The following is a 12,439-nucleotide window of genomic DNA, read 5'->3' on the forward strand; positions in this document are numbered from 1 at the left end:
TATCGACTGAATACAAGCCTGTTAACTGCTTATTGCGCAAATGCGCATTTAACTTCTTTAATAGCATCCCAAACAAAACGGGCGTGACAGCTTCACCTATACATTGACATTAAATCTTTAACAGCAGACATTTCCGGAATGGACCTGGTGTAACAACGCATGTGCAGTAAGTAGTGTATATTAACAGGCCATTACACGGGTAGCGTATTACGACAAGACATACTAATAAAATACATAATAGGAGTACACATGTTCCGGAATGTCTATATTTAGCCACTAAGCTGGTAATGACACAGGAATGTCTACCTGTCATATGCATGAAGGTAGAAGGTGTACCTGTATACGGATTGTTTACCTGTGCAAATAATTTGTTGATTTTGTTTGTTTTTTGCTTGAATAATCTAAGACAATATGACTTGTTTTGTTGCTGCCACATGTACATCATGTATACATTATTGATCTTTAATCGATTTCAATAATTCTCTATTTCCAATAATTCTCATTACAGTGATATACATTGTACTTACTGGTGTTTATGTAAATAGGAATATTCCATATTTTAGACATAAGTTTTGTATTTCATAAAAAAAATATTGATAATACTATTTACGATCATTAACAATAAATTAATTAAGGTTCATGACCAGACCTCCAGTAAATATTATTTGCTATTGAAATAGATTGTACAAACACCAGGGTGTTTGCGAGATTAGCTATGGTTTTACCTGTGTTTCTTTTGAAAATTGAACACTCATGTATTCACAAATGCCTACCAACTCTTCCTAATAAACCAACTTGTTGGTTCGTTTACTGTGAGGATAAGTAGAAACTTCAAAAAATCTATCTCAAAACAGTTAACAGGTACGAAATTATACTTTTCTATGGATAACCATATGGCATTTACAAAGGTACTCCTATGCTTGAATTCTAAAAATACATTTTAGATTTTGACTTTCAATGTTGCAAACTCACCTACCATATGTACCAACAGACCACTTCAGAGGGGTAGGTACATGTGTCAATGATTTATTGGTATTTATAATCAATACTCAGGTAACATATTGATAGCAGTACCTTTCAGACAAACAGATAAACAACTTGTTTTATTTTTATAATGATGCTAGTTCCAGAAATGGCTCTGGATTTTTTTGAAAGAAAATAAATTTTACCATTGGACCTCGGTTTGGGTCAACGTGGTGATTTGACCCTGGAGCTTGTTTAGAGTGTGCGTTGTGATTTCATCCTGGTGCTTGGTTAGAGTGACCATGGTGATGTGATACTGATGCTTGGTTAGAGTGACCGTGGTGATTTGATCATGGTGCTTGGTTAGAGTGACCGTGGTGATTTGATCATGGTGCTTGGTTATTGTGTACGTGGTGATTTAATCCTGGTGTTTGGTTAGAGTGACCATGGTGATGTGATACTGATGCTTGGTTAGAGTGACCATGGTGATTTGATCATGGTGTTTGGTTAGAGTGACCATGGTGATTTGATCATGGTGTTTGGTTAGAGTGTACGTGGTGATTTGATACTGATGCTTGGTTAGAGTGACCGTGGTGATTTGATCATGGTGCTTGGCTAGAGTGACCATGGTGATGTGATACTGATGCTTGGTTAGAGTGACCATGGTGATGTGATACTGATGCTTGGTTAGAGTGACCGTGGTGATGTGATACTGATGCTGGGTTAGAGTGACCGTGGTGATTTGATCCTGGTGTTTGGTTAGAGTGACCGTGGTGATTTGATCATGGTGCTTGGTTAGAGTGACCGTGGTGATTTGATCATGGTGCTTGGTTAGAGTGACCATGGTGATTTGATCATGGTGCTTGGTTAGAGTGACCATGGTGATGTGATACTGATGCTGGGTTAGAGTGACCGTGGTGATTTGATCCTGGTGTTTGGTTAGAGTGACCGTGGTGATTTGATCATGGTGTTTGGTTAGAGTGTACGTGGTAATTTGATCCTGGTACTCTATAAGTGTGTGAGTGGTGATTTGATCATGGTGCTTGGTTAGAGTGACCGTGATGATTTGATCATGGTGCTTGGTTAGAGTGACCGTGATGATTTGATCATGGTGCTTGGTTAGAGTGACCATGGTGATGTGATACTGATGCTTGGTTAGAGTGACCGTGGTGATTTGATCCTGGTGTTTGGTTAGAGTGACCATGGTGATGTGATACTGATGCTTGGTTAGAGTGACCGTGGTGATTGGATCATGGTGTTTGGTTAGTGTGTTCGTGGTGATTTGATCCTGGTACTCTATAAGTGTGTGCGTGGTGATTTGATCCTGGTACTCTATACGTGTATGAGTGGTGATTTGATCATGGTGCTCTGTTAGAGTGACCGTGGTGATTTGATCATGGTGCTTGGTTAGAGTGACCGTGGTGATTTGATCATGGTGTTTGGTTAGTGTGTTCGTGGTGATTTGATCCTGGTACTCTATAAGTGTGTGCTTGGTGATTTGATCCTGGTACTCTATACGTGTATGAGTGGTGATTTGATCATGGTGCTCTGTTAGAGTGACCGTGGTGATTTGATCATGGTGCTTGGTTAGAGTGACCGTGGTGATTTGATCATGGTGATTGGTTAGAGTGACCGTGGTGATTTGATCATGGTGCTTGGTTAGTGTGACCGTGGTGATTTGATCCTGGTGTTTGGTTAGAGTGACCGTGGTGATTTTATCCGTTCTGGTTTTACAGACGTTGATGCATGGTCGTTAGTATCGAGTCAGAGTCAGTTCCCGCTACTCCGACAGCAGTTCCGAGTCTGTTTCCTTAGGCACTTTGTAAGTCAAGTTATCATAGGATTAAAGCTCTATCGTGTTTCTCTAACGAGAAAGAGCTCTGATTTCTCGAACTTTTTTTTAAAACTAAGAGATACTTCTACATTTTTGGTTTTCATAATAAGTTAAAACCATTCAAAGACCATTAACTAATAACAAATATGAAATCTTCGTGTATCATGAAATGATTTATCAATTTAGAGTATAACTGTAACAGAAAAATCACAGTTTACAAGTTGTAGTACATACTACCTTTAATTAAAACATGTAACATGTAAATATGTTAACTGCAGCAGAATGATTCTGATTTGATTACTTCATGACTGAACTTTATGCCTAGCGGCGACCTTTGTGTGTGGTTTTGTGCTACAAACATTTTGAAAACAGCACTTAAAGTTCTTTTTTTACCATCTACTATCATTTTTTTTTTTTTTTTTTTTTAGCTGTGAATTCATTTTTACAGTTAACAAGTTTGCATCAGAATAAGAAATATCAAAGATGTACATAAATTAAAACGCCTTGTATAAAAACGTATTAAAAGCTTCAAATACCATCAAACATAGTAAAATTTTGAACAGAAGTGATAGTTTGTAAATGCATGGCATTTTTTTCCAACTGATTTGGGATGGGGCTTTTTTGTCTCATGTTGGGAAAACAATTAGTGAACTGAGAAGGAAACCTGCAGGAATAAACTGCAAATTTTACGAATTTGGCTTGAAAAACCCCAAAAAGCCTTAAATGCAAAATATTAAAAACAATATTGACAGAAATTTCCTGTATGTAATCTAGGATCCTCTTCCTCTGTATAATTAGATATATGCCTCCAGCATCTCATTGTAGTCATTGTAGTCCAGAGCAGACAAGCATATTATAAAGCTTGTCCGTCCAAGATCGAAGTATTACGAGTGTTTTTCTTTCACAATCACCATCATGTGGGCAAGATGCATGGAAAAGACAAAATATAAACGTTTCTTATCAATCACAACCTAAACATCATTGTTTGCGTCAATTTATCCCGACCAGGAGAATCACAGTTTGATTGACAGTATCATTCAGATATTGTTCATCCTAATAACCGACTGTCTGACCCCTATATACACTCATCCCTATAGGCAAGATAAGTTTTGCTACGCAAACGCTAGATCAACACGTATTTGAGAAAATGAAACTAAAGTACCAAATGAGTAAACAGCTTCTAAAAGTTCTGCATTCCATATTCTTTCGGAAATAAATTTTAGAATGAGCTAAGTCTAGTGTCACAAGGGAGAGAAAAATAAAAATTTATCTAAAGAATTTTTCATATTTTAAAAATTTCTTTAAAAATGTAAATTTAATGGAATCATGTTCAAAATGTTAGTGTGGTATGTTTAGACATGCTGTCAGTCTTTAAACCTTAAATCTTTTAGTTCATTCAAAATTTGTCAATGAATAAATACATCATAGATCTGTCTAGAACCGTTGGAAAACTCTTGGAGATTGTAAGCAGAGTCATCCTGATGGGAATTTGTATTAATTGCTGGCCAGTTTGGGTGCAACACGACACGTGTAAGGAACTGAAGTATATTTTGTAAGTACACCAGATTCAGATAAAATATTCGCTTATCGTTGACACCAAAACGGTAACCCACTTTTGAACTTCATCAAATGTTTATATCATTGAACTTATTCAGCGTGAATTTCAATACAATATTACATTAAACAAGTATTCAATAACAAAATATACTGTCGATCATCGGCGATCAGGTAGCTCAATTGGTAGAGCATCCGGCTTGAGAACTACTGCTGTAGCAATTGTATTAAATCGTCACAAATTGTACCTTCTGATCGGGGGTTCCTACGGTAGCTCTGATTGGAAAGGGACGCTGCTGGTACATGGTTTGGGAAATGCACATGGATTGACATTTTATTCTTCTATCCAACTCTTTCACCCCCACCCCCCCACCCCATTAAGCCACTACATTCACGCGCACATAAACTCTCAAACATCTTTTCAATCATACGGACACGGACCCTGTGTAGGCGTACACGGTTGAAAAACTAATCGATGATATTCACTTATTTAGTTTTGTTGCTGCTGCTGTATTCATTACACAGTGGTTATACACACAAAAAAGGGTACTTCAAAGAAGTCGGAATAAAACGCGTCGAGCATCTCTATAAATAAGCAAATATGAAAATAAAATCATGTTATACAATGTAGCAACGTGTATGGCGTTACACTATCTAAAGCAGATACTTTGGTAACAGATGTAGTTTGTTGTCTGTTCTGTTATTTTGAATTTTATTTAGACCGACCAAGTTTGAAACAGCATACCTACCTCATGATCTTGATGAAGACATTTTCAAAGCCTTTCCAGGTACTGTTCTGATGGATAGCTAAGGATCAAATGGTTTCTGGGAAGGTAGCTATCGACTTAATGCTAGTACAAGTAGTGTTCAACAAATGTTCAGATTTTGAATGATATTCTGCTAAAACTACGTTGTTTTGACTATCGAAATCAACGTCCACAACGTAGAAATCGCTTATCATGTCAGCTGGGTTGAAATCCTGGTCGCTGCTAACAACTTTGCCCTTTCCCAAATGCCATAGCTTATAGCATATATTATCGTCGAAACGATGTGGGACGATTCAGTCTCTGTCCCGTTATTAACAACTACTACTAAGTTGTGGAGATGGATTTCCCCACTCTCAAAGGCCAATTGGAAAAGTCGCATGCCTTAGCTATCACTTTCTACAATGATAATTTGTTTTCCGTGCAAGTTGCATGTGGTTAGCATACGTTGATTCTGATGGTTTGTGGTCACTATGATCTGATAAAGTGACCAATAATGTGTTGTTAGAAAAACAACCCAGTCCATTGGGATGCAGGGCTGTCTCAAAGAGCAAATCCAATTTGTCAGTAGAGTCAATTTGATATACACGGGTTTTTTTTTCAAGAAACGAGGTGGTTATAACAGTATCTTTTTCGTAGGAAATAGAACTTGGTCGAGACTTCATTTGTAAAGATAGAAGAACTTCGCCGCTTTTGTCTACGCATGATATGACATGTTCAGCCCAACAAGCAAGCAATGCTAGAAGGGCATACTTGCAAAAGACCAGCTCTGTGTGAATCTCGAAAAGAAGCGTTCAGCTACAGTTCTCGGCTTCTCCTGAGGGACCCTAGAAATTAGGTACCGGGATGCCTGCGATCTCAACTTGTCCAATGATGTCGTAAACACCGGACATATCATCATGATGAGGGAGGAATAAGCTGGTTTCAAGTCTGAAAGTGTGGTTTACAATCTTTGTTAACCGGGAAAGTTTTGGCCTTTTGAATGACTTCTAGTTTGTCTTCACATTTCAATAGTGTTGGTCTAGGATTTTTCCAGTAAAACAATAGTCAATATACGTCTATAATGTACAATGTGTTATAGAAACATTAAACATGATTTTAAAAGTCCAGTGCTGACATATATCAGAAATGTCCGGAATGACTGTGGTTCGAGTTACATATGGGAAGGTCAAGGTACTATAACTAACCACAGCTTGACGTTAACACATTTTAAACGACCAGTATATTCAAAAGCAGAAAAGCGGTATTGTTTTAAAATTCTTCTAAGTCTGTATACTATAGGATATCTATAAAGCTTAAAATATCTTGAACGGCTAGATGATACTTGATTATACTTAAGAACAACTAGCCAATTTACAATTGAAACAGGAAGAGAGAATACTGAATACTAATGATACTGACTTGATAATACAAATGCATAGTCCGATTTATATTTTCCACTGATTGTCCTCGATATAAGTTGATAAAGGTATCTATATCTATGTATATATGTATGTAAATAGAATGAAATAAAATTGTTCAAACAGTTAAACATTTCATGTATGCCATTGACGAAACTCAATACTGTATTTTTGTTATCCTCTACACATCATGCGTATGAGAAAGGTGTTTGACTGATAACGTTTAACTACATGGCCAGAACACAGCATTGCAGTGTGTAATTGAGTTGCTTGTCAATCGACTACCCGAACGTCCAAACGGATATTGTAATATTTAAATGTGGACTGAAGAGATAATAAGGGTTGGCCGAACAAAAGAGTCCCCATCATTCGTTACCGATATCTTACGCAATAATGACTATAAGAAACATTAAAAGGAAAAGAAAAGAAAAGAAAAAACATACAAACAGCTAGTGCAGAATATGTAATTACACGCTTTAGATGTGTCCTTGAGTCGCACACAATTTCACATAGTTTTATGTTGTTGTTGTAATAATTTCTGCGTCAAATGTTCAAAGGGGGTCTGTTCTGACGTAATTGAGGGTCAGTGTGTTTTAGAAAACAGCTCTAAATATATCAATCTTTAGACAACAAGCACTGTATTTAGCAGCCTTCTATACAACAACCACCCAATTAAAAATAGACTTTGTAAACGTGCCCTTGTGTATACAAAGTTGAGCCAAGGATAAAATGTTTGGCAGCCACTGATTTGTCAGTATATTAAATTCCAAAATTAGATGTGTCGCCTCATAGGTATTCATATTTGATGTTGATATTAATTTGGTAAATCAGATTGACATTTTGTTCAAAAATTCAGGTCATCATAATTAAAAGGTAAAAATTTCAGATTACGTAGAAGTTTTACTGTGGAATGGACCTTATTTCAAAATGGCTAGCCTGTGTAAAAAGCTTGAAAAATGTTAATGATATAGCGCAAAACACTGAAGTGGAAATGGAAATGCAAAAGGTTGGTTGGACCCTATAACGTTTCCTTGACAATGCCTCAATTTTGGCTTTTAATTGAGTGTTCGGTCATGTGAGGAAGGCTTTAAGCTTTATCCTCTGGACGAGACATACATTTACCAAAATATGATAACAAAGGTAGTTGTTGGGAGTTCGATGACTGGTTCTCCCGTTTTCAGGACAATGTGACCGAACGGGGTATCAGGTAGATTGTCTTAAATATACTTCAGTGAGGTAACACTATAAAGTCGGCATAAGTTACGATCCATCACAGCGGGACAAAACACGAGCACACCACAGCCTTTCAAAACACACATACATGACACATACATTCACTACACACATGAATTTTACGCAGAGGGGAGATCGTCTGCTTCATAATTTGTGTATATCAGTATCAAAATATTTATCAAAATCTATAAGGATAAGTCTTAGTTACAATTCATCAGCATCTGTATACATTCGTCGAAATCACAATGTATCAAAATCTGTATGTAGCAGTCTTATTAACAATGTACCAAAATCTCTATAAAATTTGTAAAATTTAGCCTACATGTAAATTACCAGCATATCGACGTAATAATGAAATCGTAATTATAATCAAAAATCGATAATACGAAGGAAAAATTCATACAAAAAAGATAGATTTGCATGGAGATCCTTTGAACTGTACAATGATAATAGGACCAGGTGGTCGGAACGGTAAACGTCTTCTGATTTGTCACCGACACCCGCCATACAAATCTAGGTCACGGCGACACCCACCATACAAATCTAGGTCACGGCGACACCCGCCATACAAATCTAGGTCACGGCGACACCCGTCATACAAATCTAGGTCACGGCGACACCCGCCAAACAAATCTAATTAACGGCGACACCTACCATACAAATCTAGGTCACGGTGACACCCGTCATACAAATCTAGGTCACGGCGACACCCACCATACAAATCTAGGTCACGGTGACACCCGTCATACAAATCTAGGTCACGGCGACACCCGCCAAACAAATCTAAGTCAAATCCGGGTTAAATTACATTCCCAATATGAGAGCTAGGATGGAAGAGGTACCAAAGAAAACTGATGATTAACCGAAACAGTTGCTTTCAACAATGTTTTGTTTATTGTTTAGAAATAAAGCAAAACTTATCATCATTTTATGTCAGTTTTCTTTGGATGATTGCGCTATGATTAAGCTATACTCCTTCAAACTGCCGTTGGTATTTCGAAATACATTCAATACCACAAAATATCACATGAATCTAACCGTATGCTGGTGCCTCCTATCCCAGGGCTATCTCCTATACACAGAATGAGTTGATACTGACGACTTATCAGCTGTATGATGTTATGTTTATAGCAATAAGTCTATACCGTATGGTATATATCTATCTCCCTAGATCTTTTATCAACTAAACCAAAGTACAAGCGGGTACGCAGATAACGCGGGTCAACTGATAGTACGGAGTCAGGGTACTCTAGTAAAAGTCTGGTTATCTTAATAAACCTGTTATGTACTAATCTTCATAGAATATTCACTCATACTAATATTCTATGTTTCCTGATACATGTTCAGCACGTGAAATGGAAACAAATCTAATATGCCGCCATAACGAACCTAAAGCTAAGGGGTATACTGTTTCTATTTTCATAAAAAGCTACAGTCCCAAATCATTATCAGTGTTTGATATAATTATATATAGATATCGCTCATCCTGCTAAAACCAATATATATTCGTATATAATCCATACGCGCGTGAACAACAAGAATGGCGACCATAACATATTTACTCCTATTGTTTAGCGTACTTATTGGTAAGTTCTATTTCATTACCCAGTTTGGCGTACGGAAGTTTTTGGACGATTTATAAACCGGATATCCGTAAAGACATGGTGAACCAAGTCAAATTATACAAACTAGGATAGGTCGAAATACACATACAGTGTTACATTTGTATATTAGCATGCAATTTCTTGCTATGATAATTTTTTTTTCAGATTTCAATTTTCATGGTTATAGCAAGCCACAATATGATTTCATAATGACCTGAGGAAATCGTTTTTTTTTTTTTTTTTTTTTTTTATCAATTCCTATACGTGTTGGTTGCTATTTGTAAAAGGCCCTTCCGACCGGCTGACAAAAATTGACAAATTTATCGGCAGTGCATGAATTATTTTATATTTGTGACAGTGGTATAATATTATAACGTTGTTTTGTGTTCCTATGTCAGCTACACGTTCTATGTGTGGATGTGAGTGTATTAATGACAAATGGCTGGATTCAGATAATTCAGGTTGTCTGTACTGTCGCTGCTTCATCGATCATATATCTATTGTAATTTGCATGCAATGAACGACATTTTGGATCCAGCACCTATTTTAGGTTTTAGGTTGTTATCACTAACTGTTCCCTTAACATATAGCCAGTTTAAACATAAATGCGACATCTTTTATTCTCATTCAGCTGATCTCCAATGGCGGTCAATGTGTCACATCAATACACACGTTTATATATATAGGGTTGCGTAATGAAAACAGAATTGTCGCAAACAAAATAATTTTCAATGTTTCAATGTTATTATGATTTATAACGATGTTTAGTTTAAACATGTTGACAAAGGGATTAGTCGTTAAGTGTTTCCAACTTATTAGTGACTTCTCCCGTAATACAACACACAATTTCCACATGATGTCAAGAAATATCCCATTGCGTGGAATACGCTAAAATATCAGTTTTCTTCATAATGATACATAAATGCACATCGTACCATTTGAATAAAATTATATTCAATGGCTTTATTAACGAATTTCGGCCTATAACGGACAACAATACATACATATACACACATAAACATAGAGTATAGGAGTAAAACAAGACAGATTAATGGACATGGCTATTGACATTATATCTTTGCAGCATCTGTATATTCATTGCAACATCTGCACATTTATTGAAGCACCTGTATATTCATTGAAGCACCTGTATATTCATTGAAGCATCTGTACATTCATTGAAGCACCTGTATATTCATTGCAGCATCTGCACATTCATTGCAACATCTGCACATTCATTGCAACATCTGCATATTCATTGAAGCATCTGTACATTCATTGCAGCATCTGTATATTCATTGAAGCATATGTATATTCATTGAGGCATCTGTACATTCATTGAAGCATCTGAACATTACAACATTGGTACATTCATTGCAGCATATGTATATTCATTGAGGCATCTGTACATTCATTGAAGCATCTGAACATTACAACATTGGTACATTCATTGCAGCATTGGTACATTCATTGCAGCATTGGTACATTCATTACAGCACATGTACATTGATATATAAAATATATTACTTCATATAATTGTACATGGCACACTGATGGTACATGACCTTTGTTCCGACAGGTGCCAAGGCCGAAGTTTGCTGGTATTGGGATGACATCCTAGACGAAGAAGACAGCATCATCTGTTACTCCGGCTGCTGCGGCGATGAATGTTGCGATGATTATTGGTGAGTCTAATTGTAGGGTTAACGAAAACTGTAGATGGAATAGGCTATTAGCAAAAATCCTACCGATTGTCTGCCTGTTTGATATATCTTTTCCTTGAAACTCTTGTACCAATGACGAGTCCTAAACGTTTAATTATAGGTTTGTAGTGTGTATTGTTTACAATCCATCCTTTGTCCTAGTTAGACGACATCATATGTATTACAGGTCAGACGGCAGTATCGCTGGGGCAACCATTGGCAGTATAGTCGGCGCTATTATCCTTCTCTCTATCTTCATCACCATTTTAAGGATTTGCTGTGCTGCATCACGACGCAGTTCAGGCGGAGTATACGGCCGTCGTGCTCAAACTGCTACTGTAGTCACTGTGGCCAGCACGAGTAAGTATAACCTGATATACCAGAGTTATGTCCCTTCTTTTCACTAATAAGATTGTTTTACATATAGTTAGTGGCGATTGTTAAGTGGCTTGATGTAAGTATACAAGTAGATAAGAAATTGTATTCAGAGAAAAATTAAAAAAAAAAAAAACACCAAAAAACAAAAAACATGAAGTTTGATAACAGGCCATTTGAGCCCGAGGTTTGTTGTAGATTTACCACCAGATTTATAGTTTTACAAACAAGCAAAAATAGCTTATGGCCACATGCAGATGATGATAACATAGAGTACTCCGAAGCCCTTTGATATTATTTTAAGCTATTTTTCCCCAGTGACTATCACGCAAATATAACAAAAAATCATGACATTTTATAAACTCTAAACTATTTTTCTGTTGATAGACGCGTCGAATAACCTGGTTGCCACTCCTTACATGAGATACCCTCAGTCCCAGCTGATGACGAGTCCAGTGGCGCCCCCTGCCTACGAACAGGTCGTGCAAGATGGAGCTCGTGGTGGGATTGTCAACCCTAACTATCCCCAGGGTCCTCCAAAGTACTGACGGAATAAACATATCGGCTGCATTACTAATGTAGTTGATTACTACTTACATTTCTTTACAAACTCGTCCCACTGACTTGTTCATTCGTTACTATATTGAATTCTGGCCATGCCATCATTCCGGGGACTCGCATTATGGGGTGCCTAGAGAGTAATATCATTATTATATTATCCTTAATTGTTTGGTTTCATCATGCGAAATAAATATCATGTATTATAAGCTAAAACAGTATTGTTTTTTATTCTGTTACACTTTTGTCAACCTCAATACAGGGATACTTTAATTTAACTGTCGTCTTTATAGCTAGATATTCAAACGAAAGCTGTGACACAGAACAGTTTCATTAAAGAAATTAAATCTGAAGAGCATACAAACTTGCTGCATTCAAAGACAAATAATTGCCAATACGTAAATATATGAATTACATTCGCATTATCATTCAATATACATGAAAAGCATTT

General features: G+C 36.8%; 1 protein-coding gene across 1 annotated transcript; it reads left to right on the plus strand.

Annotated features, from left to right (window-relative positions):
- Window positions 1-9,226: 9,226 nt before the first annotated feature.
- Window positions 9,227-12,197, plus strand: LOC117330463. The gene is made up of 4 exons (XM_033888756.1): window positions 9,227-9,334; window positions 10,932-11,037; window positions 11,243-11,415; window positions 11,818-12,197. Exons 1-4 carry the CDS (start codon window positions 9,289-9,291, stop codon window positions 11,976-11,978), a joined length of 486 nt encoding a protein of 161 aa, XP_033744647.1. The 5' UTR covers window positions 9,227-9,288; the 3' UTR covers window positions 11,979-12,197.
- The last annotated feature ends 242 nt before the right edge of the window (window positions 12,198-12,439 follow it).

Source organism: Pecten maximus, chromosome 7 (genome assembly GCF_902652985.1).
Source record: "Pecten maximus chromosome 7, xPecMax1.1, whole genome shotgun sequence".
In the NCBI taxonomy this organism is placed as follows: domain Eukaryota; kingdom Metazoa; phylum Mollusca; class Bivalvia; order Pectinida; family Pectinidae; genus Pecten; species Pecten maximus.